This window comes from Purpureocillium takamizusanense, chromosome 4, assembly GCF_022605165.1.
Source record: "Purpureocillium takamizusanense chromosome 4, complete sequence".
In the NCBI taxonomy this organism is placed as follows: domain Eukaryota; kingdom Fungi; phylum Ascomycota; class Sordariomycetes; order Hypocreales; family Ophiocordycipitaceae; genus Purpureocillium; species Purpureocillium takamizusanense.
Genome location: NC_063071.1, coordinates 2,955,232 through 2,969,837, shown reverse-complemented (window position 1 = coordinate 2,969,837; position 14,606 = coordinate 2,955,232). Strand labels below are relative to the sequence as shown.

General features: G+C 59.7%; 5 protein-coding genes across 5 annotated transcripts; 3 read left to right on the top strand and 2 right to left on the bottom strand.

Moving 5' to 3' along the window:
* Positions 1-336: 336 nt before the first annotated feature.
* On the top strand, positions 337-1,790 carry JDV02_005542 (uncharacterized protein; the record flags this gene model as incomplete). The annotated part of the gene is made up of 3 exons (XM_047986852.1): positions 337-343; positions 596-602; positions 1,337-1,790. 3 exons carry the CDS (start codon positions 337-339, stop codon positions 1,788-1,790), a joined length of 468 nt encoding a protein of 155 aa, XP_047842836.1.
* Positions 1,791-4,767: 2,977 nt separating this feature from the next.
* JDV02_005541 (uncharacterized protein) lies at positions 4,768-8,201 on the top strand. The gene is made up of 6 exons (XM_047986851.1): positions 4,768-5,206; positions 5,603-6,331; positions 6,534-6,814; positions 6,926-7,125; positions 7,262-7,839; positions 7,979-8,201. Exons 2-6 carry the CDS (start codon positions 5,977-5,979, stop codon positions 8,164-8,166), a joined length of 1,602 nt encoding a protein of 533 aa, XP_047842835.1. The 5' UTR covers positions 4,768-5,206; positions 5,603-5,976; the 3' UTR covers positions 8,167-8,201.
* A 1,151-nt stretch (positions 8,202-9,352) lies between these two features.
* On the top strand, positions 9,353-9,813 carry JDV02_010856 (uncharacterized protein). Its single transcript, XM_047992595.1, has one exon. The coding sequence runs from the start codon at positions 9,375-9,377 to the stop codon at positions 9,684-9,686; it is 312 nt and encodes a 103-aa protein (XP_047842834.1). The 5' UTR covers positions 9,353-9,374; the 3' UTR covers positions 9,687-9,813.
* A 532-nt stretch (positions 9,814-10,345) lies between these two features.
* Positions 10,346-10,699, bottom strand: JDV02_005540 (uncharacterized protein; the record flags this gene model as incomplete). Its single annotated transcript, XM_047986850.1, has 1 exon — positions 10,346-10,699. One exon carries the CDS (start codon positions 10,697-10,699, stop codon positions 10,346-10,348), a length of 354 nt encoding a protein of 117 aa, XP_047842833.1.
* Positions 10,700-10,872: 173 nt separating this feature from the next.
* On the bottom strand, positions 10,873-11,910 carry JDV02_005539 (uncharacterized protein). Its single transcript, XM_047986849.1, has 2 exons — positions 11,699-11,910; positions 10,873-11,487 (listed from the first exon to the last, which is right to left on the bottom strand). The coding sequence occupies exons 1-2, from the start codon at positions 11,726-11,728 to the stop codon at positions 11,248-11,250; spliced, it is 270 nt and encodes an 89-aa protein (XP_047842832.1). The 5' UTR covers positions 11,729-11,910; the 3' UTR covers positions 10,873-11,247.
* Positions 11,911-14,606: the final 2,696 nt, after the last annotated feature.

Sequence of the window (14,606 nt, the reverse complement as noted above, 5' to 3'; positions counted from 1 at the left end):
ATTCTCGAACCCTGGACAAGGGACCGGACGCAGCCTCGAGTATCTTGCCCTCGTGGCAACGCTGGTGGCTGAACCTGCCTTGCTTGTGGGCTTCAGCGGGCGGGCGACCACGCTGAGGTACGGTAGGTACCGGTTGTCTTTCAATGGCTGCCGTGGCCCCCAACAATGCTTGGATGGCGCCGCCGAGAAGCGCACTTTACTTTTGCGTTCCGTGTAAGTTGCCTTGTTGGAGGGGGCCGCAAGCCGACCTACCTGGAGGTCAAGGGGCGGAGGCATGGGAATAGCTTGTATGAAGTACCAACTTAGTACTGTACTGTACGCAAAGTACGAATACGTATGCTTGGTACGTGGTAAACGTCGGAACGCATGAATCTCACACTCTCTCTTGTGCCTCGTCTAAAATTACTTGGAACCCCAAGCCCAAGCCGGGTCTGGACTGGACTGACGAAGCGGCCTGGCCTGGCCTGGCAAGGGCCCGTTTCAGCCCGCGTGCTGCCTCCCGCCGTCTCGAGCCAGCCAGCCCGTCGCTGACCGTCACAGACGCCAGCTAGCCAGCCAGCCTCGGGTGATTGATTGGGGCTGTCTCTTCTTTCAGGTTGCCAGTACGTACGTACTAACTTGATTGGTCCCTCTGAACAGCACCAAGGACAGAGAGAGAGGCCACAAGGTTGCGGGCTTTATTGTAGCATGACACTAGTAGTTAGTAGTAACAAGAGCCATGCTGGTCCATCGCGTTCCCGCTCGAACCAATCTCGTGTCTCCCTTTTCGGCTAGGGGGGACCCTTACGGAGGACACGACAACGGACAGACGGCGGCGACCCTTGATGAAACTCCACACGCCGTGGGCCGCCCACCGACCGTCCGTCTGGCCGCCCGTCGCCCACTCTTACGTTTTGTGCCTGCCCCCCCCTTGGCGGCGTTGGCTGCTTGCTTGCTGCTGGCCGTTCCGTCTTCTTCCCTTGCCCAACTTTTTCTGGACCTTCTGGACCTTGCTTGGGCCATTCCTTTTTCTCTCTGTGCGGCCATTTGTCGGTCGGTCGCGCTCGCGTTCTCTCTGCCTTTGTCTTTACTAGGTTACGTACTACGTAACTAACTTACTACTAAGCTGCAGGAGGTGTCTGGTGTAAGTGCCGCCCGGCCGGTCCGCCCGCTGCAGTGACAGACAGACAGACTCTCACAGGCACAGTCGGTCACACACACATACTCACACGCACGTACTCTCACAGGGTCTCTCCCGCGCGGGGTACTGTACTGTACCTACAACCTGCAGTCTCTCTCACTCACTCTCTCTCTCATTCGCATACACACGGGCCCGGGTCCCTGACCGGTCGCGCAGCCATCCATCAGCCATGAACGGCCTCGACGCGCCCGAGATCGCGGCAGCGTACGAGGCGGTGCGCAGCGACAAGGACACGACCAACTGGCTGCTCGTGTCGCACGCCGCCGGCAGCGGGCAAAAGCTGACGCTCAGCCGTACGGGCTCGGGCGGCGTCGCGGAGCTGTCGTCTGCGCTCGACGACGCGCAGGTGCAGTACGGGTACGCGCGGGTCGAGTACGCCAACGACAAGGAGAGCCGGCGGGTCAAGTTTGTGCTCGTGGTGTGGATCGGCGAGGGCACGGGGGTGATGCGCAAGGCGCGCGTCAGCGTGGAGAGCGGCGACGTGAAGCGCGCGCTGGCGCACCACAGCATCGCGGTGACGGCGAGCGACCGCGCGGACCTCGACGAGGGGGACCTGGTGGCGCGGCTGCGCAAGGTTGGGGGCGCCGACTATAACGGGGGACGGGGTTGACATGGGGACACTAGACGTTTTTAACTGACGCATCGCGACTCGACTCCTCGAACCGTCCCTTGGTCCCTTGGGAGACTGAGAGTCCGACGATTCGGCGGGCGGGGTCAAAGAGGGATAGAGGGAGGCAGGCTGGGAGGGACCGGGATGTGGATGCGTGTGTGTGTGTGTGTGTGTGTGTGTGTGTGTGTGGGATAGAAGGATGGATGGCATGGATGGATCGATGGATGGACATGGAGACGGAGGGCCGGGGACAAAGGACGGGGGATGCGGACCGGGGCGGAGCAGACGGAGCACGGAGACTCGGAGTTTTGTAGGTTTCATTCATACATGCATGCAAGTGAGTGAGCGAGCGACCGAGTGGCCTGCCAGCCGGCCCAACAGACGGCGAGTCAGTCAACAAGTCAGATCAAGACAAGCCAGCGTCCACAGACCAGCCAGCGGTTGCGAGTTGCGGCAAGCCAGCAGTACTGTACAGTACCAAGTTACGTACAAAGTTAGTTGGAAGCAGGAGAACAAGGAGACGAGGACTCGTCCGTGCCATTGCCCAATTCAATGCACACTACTACAGTAACTACTAGCATCATGAGGGGAAAAAAGTTGGCACGTACCGTATCTATTACTCGCCCTGTGGACGTTGCATTACGTTCTATTTCACCGAGCCGTCCGTCCTTGTCGGTCCCTGACGAGAGAATGGATGCAACCCCGGGGCTGGCCGACAAGGTATCGTCGTCGTCGCCGTGTCATGCACTATCTCCGCCCCGTCGTCCTCGTTCCCATGGAGGAAAAGATTTTTTACTTTATTTTTTAAACAATTGGTTCCCGGAGCACGGGAAAGTGTGGAATTAAAGAAATGGGAAATGCGGCCAGCGACAAAACGGCAGCGATCGACGGCCGGCCAGAGAGACGGGTTTCCAAAAGCGGATCGTCGTCCGCCTTGGCCGGCTGTCTAGCTGACTGGCTGGCTGGCCGATGCTTGCGTTCCATCCAGTGAGCGAGTGGGTGAATTGAACCGCATTCGCTCGCCCAAGCGTGCTTGCTGCGTGCTATTATTACTGGAGACGTCCATGTTGGTTTCCCACGTGCTGCTGCTGCTGCTGCTGCTGCTGCTGCTGCTGGGGCGCTCCGCCTCGCCTCGCCCTCCCCGAGCGCCAGCCACCCTGAATTAGTAGTAGGCCAACAAGGGCGGCGCTCAGCTGTAGGTAATTGGCGCCAATTGCGGCCATGATGCGAGCCGAGCGAACGCGGCGGGAGCGGGCTAGGCGTTGTTTTATTAGCACTTGGCGGGCGAGGAGGACGGTAACTACAGGTGGTGATGATGGTGATGATGATGATGGTGATGATGGTGATGATGATGATGGTGATGATGGTGATGATGGTGATGATGATGATGGTGATGATGGTGATGATGATGATGATGATGATGATGATGATGCGCGGTGGACGCAACGCCGGCGCTCCAGTCCCGGCCTCGCGTAATAATAATTGGGGCCGGGTGACAATGACAGACGAGAGGAACTCGCTCGACTCTTGGTTGCTTTGGGATGCGTTCGTCGTCCCGTCTCAGCAACTCGCGTCTGCTGCTGGGTCTTGTCTCAGCCCGCAAGCAGGAACAGACCCAAAGTCCCCTCTCCCCTCTTCCTTCCCCCCTCCTCCCCTCCAACAAACCATCCATCCATCCAGATCCAGCCGGCGCATCATCTCCATGGGAACATGTCTTCACCGTCAGTCAACAAAGCATCGCCTGAATGGCTGCCGCTTGGCTCGGCTCGGCTTGGCGGGTGAAAGGGCCCGCGTGCCAACAACGCCAGCCAGCAGCCACCACGCACAACGAACAACGGGAACCGACGCTGAGACCTGAGCAGCAGCAGCAGCAGCGGGCGCCCCGTTTTCGAACCTCGAACAGCCCCAGCAAGCCCCCAAGCCTCCTCGGCCTGCCCGCTCCATCCATCTGCGACCACTAGCCCCATCCTACTGGGCGGCCGGGAGCCCTGGGATGGAGGCAGTGACGTCGATGTGGCTCCTCCCTGGGCGCGGTGCCCACTGGGGGGCGGGGGGGCTTTTGTTCGTTAGCAGTTCGTTCGTTCGATGGCTGCGCGTCTCTTTCCAATGGTGACCCCGTCCTCATGCAACAACCCTGGCTGCGAATCTTCAGGGCCCCAGCAATGGCGCCGCCGCCAACGCCGCCCCACCGGCGAAGCGAGCCACCAGCAGCAGTAGCGAAGCAGCAACAGTACCTGTACCTACCCAGCAGTGTGCAGAGGTAGCAGTAGTGATTTAGTACCAAGTTAGCAGCGCGTAGTGCGCAGGAGCCGGCGGCGCCCCGTGGCTGATCGTGCTGATGATGATGATGATGCGCGGCAACCCTATCTCTGTGTAATCCCTGGCGCTCATCCTTTTTGGTCCACACTGCTGATACTGCTGCTGCTGCAGCACATGCTGCACAGGTTGTTGCACGACAGAAGGCATCTATCTCTCCCGTAGTGAGTATTACTAGATGGCCGCCCGCTGACTACAGGCACAGAAAAAAAAAAGAAAGGCCCCGTCTCGGCGGCGGAAGCAGCAGCAGCAGCAGCAGCAGCAGCAGCGCACGTTCCCGGATGCAAGTTGGGTGATACACGTCGTCGTCCGCGTCTGCCCATGTGGCCTGTCCGTCTGTCAGTTGTTGTTCCCGTCCTCACCCAACAGCACCAGCACCGCAACCACCACCGCACCCGTCCGCTCGGGACCAAGGGCATGGACACCCGCCCAGGACACGATGGAATGCAATGCCCTTGCTTGCCCTGTGCTGCCGCCCGCCCGCCCGCCCGCCGTGTCTCGGCTGCTCGAACCACGACGACGGCGACGGCCAACCCGGGGGGGGGACCGCTCCCCTCCTCCCCCCCTCCTCCTCCTGGATCCGTCCAAGGCCCCAAACCTTTTGCCTCCACTACTACTAACAGCCCAGCCCGCCCGCCCACGTTGAATGGGCTCCGCCTCCCTCCCACCCACCCCGCTGCCGCCGCGCCGGTGGCGTTTGTGCATGGTTCCGTGGTCACTGGTGCGTACGAGGTAGGTAGGTACCGACGAGAAGCGCAGTACGTAGCACCAGCAGCAGCAACGGTAGTAGTGGGAAAAGTTACAGAGACAAGGCGAGGTTTCGAGACGTCGGGCTGCTTCTTCTCCTCCGCCTTCTTCAACAGCAGCAGGTACAGTACAGTACATACCTTATTAGTACTCCCGCCTGTCAAAATCCATTTTTTCGACAGGCGATCCCGACTGACTGACTCTTTTGCTTGCATCCTACTCGCTGGCCGGGGCTCCATCCACATCAGTCAGTCAGTCCCGTCCGTCCGTCCTCCTCACCACCGTCCTCCTCCTCCCGTCCCTCCACCTGCTCCTCCTCCTCCTTCTCCTCCGCCTGTCACGGGCCGTCCGTCGTAGGTATCCCCCCTTCTTTTCCTTCGTTTCCCTCGTGGGAAGCCCAGCCTAGCCCAGCCTAGCCCAGCCCGCAAAAAAATTCACAAGCCTTTCGTCGTATATCACGACGGCCCCGCCCGTTACCACCACCACCACCCACTCATACACACGCTCACACCCTGGCGACGCTTCCGTCTCTTGTGTCTCTCCCTCTCTCAACCTTGCAACACTCACTCTCCCTTTCCCCCCATTCCTTTCCTTTCCATCCTTCTCGAGCACGCGACACCGAACGCGATTCCCACCTCTTCTGTCCGCTTGGAGGCGCATCCGCTGTCTCAAGGAAGCAGAAGAATCGGAAAACCCCTGTTGGCGGCACACACACACACAACCACCACAACTCACAAGACCTGCGCCAGTCATCATCCATAGCGCGCGCCTTTCTGCACTCCAGGGGTGCTAACCAACATCTCACGTGCCCACCTGTTCGTCGCCGTCGTCGTCTTCTCCTCACCGGCCCGCGCTCGCCGTCGTCGCCTCCGAATTCCCGAAGGAAAGAAAGCCGGCCTCTTTTCTTCTTGCTGCTCCTCCTCCTCCGTCTGTGCGTGCTGTGGTGATTCCGTAGTCGCCCGCGCCCGCGCCCACCGTCCCCGGCCTCCTCCCCCCGGGTCTCTTCAACAACACCAACCTCCCCTTCCTCCCCCCCTCTCTAACAGGAGGAGAGCGGTCGGTCGCACACCTCTCTTTAAACCCGCCCGCCAGCCAGCCAGTCTGGTCGATCGATCACAGCATCATGGCGCGCTCCGACTCCAAGCACGACTCGTCCAGCGCCAGCAACATGGACCCCAAGCTCGAGCACCTGCGCCAGCCGCCGCGACTGTCGGTCGGCGAGGCCGAGACGGCCGACCAGCTGCTCGAGAACCTCGGATACAAGCCCGAGCTGTCGCGCAACCGCTCCACGCTCCAGGTCGCCTTCATGTCCTTTGTGCTCGCCTCCATCCCCTACGGCCTCGCGACCACGCTCCTCTACCCGCTCGCCGGTGGCGGCCCCGTCAACATCATCTGGGGATGGGTCCTCGTCTCCCTCATCATCGTCTGTGTCGCTGCCTCGCTTGGTGAAATCACGAGTGTCTATCCCACTGCCGGAGGTAAATAAAAGCATTGCCGTTTCTATCCCCCCCTCCCTTCTCCCCCTCCCCCTCCCCCCGGCCACCTCTCTCGTCCGGACATGAATGCGGTCGACCGGGCCTTGGGGTCACGCGCAAACCAACACCACCTCTTTACGGACCCCTCCCCCCTTCCATTGATTGCAACTGTGCATCCCTCGTATTAATGCTTCCGTTCGTGCAGGCGTCTACTACCAGGCCTTTATGCTCGCGCCCGCCAAATGGCGCCGCGTCGCGAGCTGGGTCTGCGGCTGGGCCTACGTCGTGGGCAACATCACCATCACCCTCGCCGTCAACTTTGGCACGACCCTCTTCTTCGTCGCGTGCATCAATGTCTTCGAGACGGAGCCCGGCGTCGGCGTCTTCGCCGGCGAGCCGTACCAGGTCTTCCTCATCTTCCTCGGCATCACCATCCTGTGCAATGCCGTGTCTGCCCTGGGCAACAAGTGGCTGCCGTGGCTCGATGTAAGATATATATACCATTCCCTTTCCCCGGCTGTGGTTTTTGGACCTTGGGGAGAGAGTGTGTGAACAACGTTCGAGCTGGAGCTGACTGCGCGCCTCCCACTCTTCCAGACCGCTGCCATCTTCTGGACCTTTGCCGGCGTCATCGCCATCATGATCACGATCCTCGTCCTCGCCAAGGGCGGCCGCCACGACGCCAAGTACGTCTTTGGTCACTTCGAGGCCAATTCGGGCTGGCCTAACGGCTGGTCGTTTTGCGTCGGTCTTTTGCACGCCGGCTACGCCACTTCGTCGACGGGCATGATTATCTCGTGAGCAAAACTCCCGACCCCTCCCCTCTCGATTCCTCCCGCCCGCTGGGCGCGCGTAGGAAGCCCGAACATATCAGACCAATTTTTAAAAAAAAACAAAAAAAAACAAAAATAAACTGACACATTGGGCAAACAGCATGTGCGAAGAGGTGCAAAATCCCTCGGTCCAGGTCCCCAAGGCCATGGTCGCGACCATCTTCATCAATACCTTTGCCGGCCTCCTCTTCCTCATCCCGCTCGTCTTCGTCCTGCCCGACATCCAGATGCTCATCGCGCTCCCCTCGGGCCAGCCCGTCCCGACCATCATCAAGGAGGCCGTCGGCTCCAGCGGCGGCGCCATCGGCCTGCTCATCCCGCTCATGGTGCTCGCCCTGCTGTGCGGCATCGGCTGCACCACGGCCTCGTCGCGCTGCACCTGGGCGTTTGCCCGCGACGGCGCCATCCCGGGTTCCAAGTGGTGGATGAAGGTCAACCGCAGCCTCGACGTGCCCCTCAACGCCATGATGCTGTGCGCCGTCGTCGAGGTGCTCCTCGGCCTCATCTACTTTGGCTCCTCGACCGCCTTCAACGCCTTCTCCGGCGTCGGCGTCATTTCTCTCACGGCCTCGTACGCGACCCCCATCGCCATCAGCCTGGCCACCGGCCGCAAGCAGGTCCAGGGCGCCGCCTTTTACCTCGGCCGCTGGGGATACCTCCTGAATGTTGTTGCCATCGGTACGTTTGACACCCCCCCCCCTTCTCCCCCTTAGAATCCCCTCTGTGTGTCTTTCTCCTTGCCCTCCTCCTCCCCTCGCCGTTTCTCTCCTTCCTTCCTTTCGTCTGCGACAATATCCGGCTGACAGCGTCTCCAAAGCTTGGTCCCTGCTCGCCCTGCCGCTCTTCTGCATGCCCTCCATGATCCCCGTGACCGCCGCCACCGTCAACTACGCGCCCGCCGTCTTCGTCGCCGCGATTGGCGTCTCCGCCCTCTGGTACTGGGTCTGGGGCCACAAGAACTACGCCGGCCCGCCCGTCGCGGGCGAGCACCAGCACGCCCTGTAGTCGTCGGCGCGGGGCCAACTGTGTGTGTGTGTGTGCGTGTGTCTGCGTGGCGAAGGGCTTGGTGGCGAAAGGGACCGCCTGATATGTGCTGTGTAATATTTTGGGACACAGCGCGGCCCAACGAATGTACGTATTTTGTTACATATTGACATCCAATGAAGATACCATTCGAGCGAACGCCTATGTTCTTTGCGGGGAAGTGTGAGTCGGTGACGGGCCTGGCGTGTGGTCCTTTCTATGTGATGGAGAGCAACACAACGCTCCAATGTCATCTCATCTCGCAACACCGGTGGCGATGACGACTGCGGCATGCTGCTGCTCGACGGTCACTCGGATCCTCGTCGCGTACTCCACGGCCGCACGCGTGTATCTCCCTCATGAGGACTAGCCCAGCATTTCCGTTGCGCGATTCCTGCGCACAGCCAGCTAGAATCTAAGTACATGCTCAAACACGCGCAACGGTCTCAGAGTCAGCTGTGCTCCAAGATGGTGCGAACGCCTGCTCGACTTCGAGCTACCCGGGGGCCATGATGGCGATGTGAACATAACATGCCCTTCAATGCGTCGGGACGCACTACCGAGACGGCATGGTCTACCCTATCTTTGGCTCGCCGCTGAAGCTGTAGGTCCGGATCGGGCTCAGGAACCCAGGTGATGATGTTCCAACAAAATACCCCAACTGAGAACTTGCCGACAAACCCATATCATTGGGCTTTTGAAAACCACATTTCACGTAAAGATACTCTGTAAACTCATGCCATTGTGTGCCACGACTCATCGCACCCGGCTACGCCAGACCTCTCACGACCGAAGAAGGGCTCTAAGACTACGCAACTTCTTGATCCACGGCTAGCCATGCAGTGCACTTTGGAGCTTTTTTGGTTCGACCAGCAGTCAGTACTACTCATCTGCCGCGCGACCCGACGAGCCGACAGCCGGGCTGTGCCTCGAACATCCTCACGTGCCCATTGTCCCGAGCCTGCACGACAGAAACGACGCCATCCCCGTGATGAAGTAGAGCGGGCACCAGACGGGCGTGATCATCATCAAGGGCCGAAGACTCGAAGCGAGGAGACGCGACGCAAACCATTGATTGCCTGAGGCATTGATTCGTCACTCTCCGCTCTTTTACTTGGGATCGCCCGCTGTTGTGGCACACACACACACACACACACGCACGCACGCACGCACGTACTGCAAAGTATGGGATGCGAGGTGGGATGGGATGGGAGGGGGGGCGCATTGCAGATGGGAACAAGGCACAATCTACAGTGTACAACACGACTCCGCATTCGGGCGTGCATATCGGTGAGTTGGGAAATGCGCGCCAGCGTAGATGCGCGCGCGGCACGAGGTGGCATCAGCAGGATGGCCTGCATATGAGAGAGCGGTGCGGTGCGTGGTGGCAGACAGGGAGGAGGAGGAGGAGTCTGGTGTGTGCGTGCGCCCGTCAATGGATGGTCCTTCTGTATTACGACGCGTCTGGACTGGCGCGGGCGCGGCGGGCTCTGCAGCAGTAGCAGCAGCAGTTGCGGTCAAGAGAAAACGGGGAAGGGCTAGTGAGCTGATGGTGGTGGTGGTGGTTATTAATGGAGGTTGTGGTGGTAGTAATTGCACGCATGGCGAGACGCCGAGTCTAGACTAAAGGAGTGATAGCGATCTGGGCGTGTCGAGGCCCGCAGGGCTCGTCGTCATCCGCGGATACGGCTGGGTCTTCCACTTTGCCATGATAAAATGAAACGCCTTTACATTTGGCCATTGAGCTCGACTGACTGGCTGGGCGCACACAGGCCGGCCATCGACGGTCACCTCGGTCAGCCGCGGTGGTACAGCAGCAGCAGCAGCAGCTGTCCGTGTGTCCGGCTCGCACAGGTCCTCCTCCTCCGGCGGCGAAGTGTCTTGTCCGGCATCCGTAAATGAGCTCAGGTCCGGGGGAGAGAGAGGGGGGGCATGTGTGTATGTATGTACTTCGTATGCACGTGGTAGTTAGTGTATGTACTGTATACGCCTCTCCGACGCAGCAGCAGCAGCTGCAGCGACGACTCGGTTCCAGTACCCCAGACAACGACGAAGACGAGGAGGTGGAGGAGGAGGCGCGCTGCCTGCGCCTTGCATCCAGCCACAAACAGGCTTGGTGCGTGCATCATGCGTGCGAGCGTGCGTTCGTTCGTTCGTTGAATCAGGGCAGGCAGGCAGGCATTGTGGCTTGCGTGCCTCTCTCTCTCTCTCTCTCTCTCTCTCTCACCATCCTATCAGACAAGACGATGGCCTTTGCCGCCGCCGCCACCGTTGCGATGAGGGGAAACGGACAAACGGTGACGGAACGGTGTAGAGTAAGGAGCTTGTGACGGAACCCTTTTGATGGAAAGCCGCAACACGGCAAGCCAAGCGAGCAAGCAAGCAAGCCCGGCACGGCGGGAAGTTTTTGCTCTTCGGACTTGACCGCAGGTGGGTTTCGTGGCAGCGGCTGCGACGGAAGAGACGGGACTCCCCGCTCGGGGGTTGGTTGGTTGGTGGGCGACCATGATGACATTTCGATGGAAGTTGTTGGCTTCGCAGCGCCGACGGACGGTTTGGCCCCATCCCTGATGGGCAAATCTCACTTCTCGAGGACCCTGAGGTTCCTACATCGGGGGACCTTGTCATGTATACTGTACGTAGTATGTATGGGGTATAGTAGCACAGGATTTGATGGCGCAGGACGACGGGGGAGATAGATACGGGCTACTAGCTGCCGGCTTGATACCATGGTCCTATTATCTCTCGCGGGGGGCATCATACCCCTTGCCTGGTCAATGACGCTGCGCGAGCTTATCATTTACCTTATCTGCCTTTCCCCCCGATCGCGAAACGCGCCCTGCTCGCCGCCGCCGCCTTGGGCCTCCATCCGTGCGTCCATCCATCCATCCCACAAGCACTCACTCACTCACTCACCCCCAGTCCCCAGAGGCGTCTTTCCGCGCTCTCTCGATCGGCCGCCAAACCCATCCACTCCATAGAGCAGCAACACGCAGGTTCGACCGACAAGCAAGCACAACGGAGGCCACTCCTCTGAACCCAACCACGCCAAGGCCCAGGGGATCACTCGCCGGCGCCACCATCATCCCCCCCGCCACCATCGCCGCCGCCCATGGCACTGAGGCATTCGTCCCCACACGCTTCGAATTCGCTGGGGTCGCGCTTCATGCAGCCGGACAGGCACTTCACAAACGTGCCCATGGGGTCGTCGTCCTGTCGCTTCTCGGAGTCTGGGGTCGGTGCCGCCGCCGCCCCCGCCGCCGCAAGACTTGACACGAGGAGGAGGAGCGTGGTGATGGCGGCCTTCATCCTATTTGATGGGACGGTTAGTTACAAACTTGCGCCGTCAAGACCTATCCTTTCAATGAAAGCAAAAAAAAAAAAAAACACATGAATGAGCGACGTACATGACTTGAGTTAGATTTCAAGATTATATTGAGACAATCATCAGATTAAAATCAGGTCGAAAAGTAACAAGTTATACGCGTTGCTACCCTTCTAGGAGAGAGCTCACCATTCCTTTATAGACCATCACATACGCCATGTATAAAATACATGAGTAACTCAAGACTCAGCGGCGCTTTGCTCAGAAATTCAATCTCCAATGTTTGCAGCATTCACACGTAAACACCCGAGAACCATAATTGGCGAGCTTATAACGCGCATCAACTCAAACCGCCGTCTCCCACTCGCTGTATATGTGGGGGGACGGGGGGGCCAGGTATACGGATTCTATACATCATCTTGATGCGATGGAAAATTAATCACCGATTGAGCACGGAAAATCTAGATTGGCATTTCCTTGTCATCATTTTGGCCAATTTAATTTTCATGTCTTGTGTGTTCTGGCAACTGAGGACCGCGTTCAATTGCCTCATCGCTGCCAGTCAATAGAGTTCGTGCTTCAGCCAGCACAGCACAGGCAATATCTGTGGAAGGTGGCGAGAGCTACTCAACCCTTTCTTCAGAAGGCGAGACCCGATTCGGTGATGGGATGATCTCCCGTGGCACCAGAGGGGGCGGCGATAAAGAGGTCAGCGGCGAGCAGCAGCGGCGAGCAGCAGCACCAGCAGCAAGCAGGCGGACAGGCAGGCGGGGTCAGGCATTGCACTGCCGGCAGCAAGCCGCAACGCCGATCCTGGGGCGGGCTGCTACGCACTCACCGGGTCACGGCATGGACTAGGTGATGATGTGTCCAGCGCAATCCGGGGTAAGCAGCGGGCGGGCGTGGGGACCAAGGCAAGTGACGAGAGCGAGCATGCATGCGTGGATGATGGTTCGAAAAAGCCACCTCGCAAAGAAACGTGTGTGCCCTCGCCTCTGCGCCATCCATCCCCTTGGCCCAAGCTACGGGGCTATGGCGCGTGGGTTTGGCGTTTCGTCTGGAGGGGGAGGGGGGGGGGGGGGGTTTGGATCGGCCGTTTGAGCGCTCCCCGTGACGGGGCTTGCGTCTGTGACTCGCCAGCTCATGGTGGTACTGTTGTACATCCTCAAGTTTAGTTACTTGGTTGGCACTCATTGCGGGATGGTTGAGTTAGTCACTTGTTGGTGTCGCTAATAAGCCTCCTCGGCGGCGGCTGGCTCGATCTGGCGCCGCTCTAGTTGAGTAGGAAGCTAACTGCCGCCGCCGCCCGCCTGCGCTCTCCACAGTAGATTGCGACATTCCAGTGTGCATCACGCTGACGGTATTCCTTCTTCTTCGTCTTTCTCTTCTTCGAGGCGGTCAGTCTCCGTGTCCGTGTCGAAGCTTGTGTCTGGGCTACCCCATCAATGTCAGCACAGCCGCCGACTGTCCGTCCACACCATCCAGGTCCCCGTAGCCCATCAAAGTCTCCGGGGGAGGGGGCACGGGCTTGTTGGGGGGAAAGAGAAAGACGCCGTCTGGGGTCAATGCAATGCAAGCTCCCCAACCTACCTAAGGAGAGAGAGAGATTGCTGGTGCGCCCATGATTGGGTCCCGCCCCCCCTCATGGAAATCACGGCTGCTTTGCAGAAACCTGGGGTCGGCATGGCTCTGCTGCTGCCAGCCGCTCTGTCGATACGTATGTACAAAGTATGTACACCGTACATGCAGCTGGCTGACTACTGACTTGGCTGCAGGACCGCCTTCCCCTCCTCGAGGCCGAGTGAGGATGCGGAGATCAATTGGCATTGAAGCTGGCGATAGGCACGGGGACAAAGGCAACAACAAGTAGGCTGGGAGTTGGAGAGCAATGACTGACGTGCGTGCTCAGCAAAAAAAGGCGCTGCTGGACCGGTGCTGCCCGCTCGCTGCACCTCCAGTCCTGCAAGCGGATGCGTCGGAGTCGGCCTTTTGGCGCCTCGCTGTTGTATGGCGTGACATATCGCCTAGAGTTGCGTGTTGGTCATACGAGCAGGGTCCGGCATTTCCCCCCAGCTCTCCTGATTTGACGTGGGCGGGATTTGATACTTACCGGACAGCTTCGCAAAAAGCCAGCATATCGGGTGTGATATCTTGCCTATGGCGAGCGACTTTGCTTTCGCCACGGAACAGCAAAACGCCTCTACGTACGAAACGCTGTCACCTCCAGACGACACGCACACAAACACACACACCAGATGCCGCCCCAAAGGCAAACGGCCCATCACTCTCTCACCGGTTGCAATGCAACACGACGCGGGTTCCACCCCCGGAGAAGGAGAAGAGGGGGTCAAGCAGGCAGGCATCCCGTTCTACGTACTCCCCTCCCCCGCTTCTTCGACGGCTCTGCAAGCTCCGACACCCTCACGCAACGCAACGGCCCTGCCTGCACAGACTGCTGATGAGGCAAACCAAACTCCTGCGGGCTTGCCGCCCGTGGGAGCTTCGCGACGGCTGCTGCTGCTGTCCCCCCCCCCCCCCCCCCCCCGATGATGATACGGCAAGCGGCGCTGCACGGGGCGGCACAGGGAAACGAGCGAGCGAGCTCGACTGGAGCTCTCTCCCGTATGCTGTGCCGTCCCGGACGCCGGTGTGGCGTCGTACCAAGCCATTAGCCAAGCCAGCCGCGCCGTGTTTGACGGCAGGAAGAAGCCCCCTCGCCCCTAGACAGCCTCCTCCTCGGGCTCGGCGTAACGCCGCCGATGGCGAGGCCGTCGTCGCGCGTTAGGGCACACCATCACCACCGCCTCCCACAAGTTTTTAACAACTGGCGGAGATAGCTGGCACGTCGGCGGGCCGAAGCCCGTTTGCTACTGCCACTGCTAACAATGTCGGGATTCCAGACTTGGGATCTCGAAAGGGGCCCAGACGAGCTAGACTCGGCGGGCGAAAAGAAGAAGGATGGGAGGGAGGGGGTGCCCGCTGCTGTCGGACGACATCAAATGCCATGCGTAAGGGGTCCATCCATACCTAGCTCAGCAACGTTGGCGAAAGCCACGACGCATGCGAAACCTGATTCCCGCCTTGAGGGAGCTCTGCG

Excerpts from the sequence above, each read along its gene's own strand:
- JDV02_005541 (XM_047986851.1), top strand. The coding sequence starts at position 5,977 with ATGGCGCGCTCCGACTCCAAGCACGACTCGTCCAGCGCCAGCAACATG. Across the intron at positions 7,126-7,261 it reads TCGACGGGCATGATTATCTC|CATGTGCGAAGAGGTGCAAA; the intron begins GTGAGCAAAACT and ends TTGGGCAAACAG. Across the intron at positions 7,840-7,978 it reads CCTGAATGTTGTTGCCATCG|CTTGGTCCCTGCTCGCCCTG; the intron begins GTACGTTTGACA and ends GCGTCTCCAAAG.
- JDV02_010856 (XM_047992595.1), top strand. The coding sequence starts at position 9,375 with ATGCGAGGTGGGATGGGATGGGAGGGGGGGCGCATTGCAGATGGGAAC.
- JDV02_005539 (XM_047986849.1), bottom strand. The coding sequence starts at position 11,728 with ATGGCGTATGTGATGGTCTATAAAGGAATG. Across the intron at positions 11,488-11,698 it reads TGATGGTCTATAAAGGAATG|GCCGCCATCACCACGCTCCT; the intron begins GTGAGCTCTCTC and ends AATAGGATGAAG.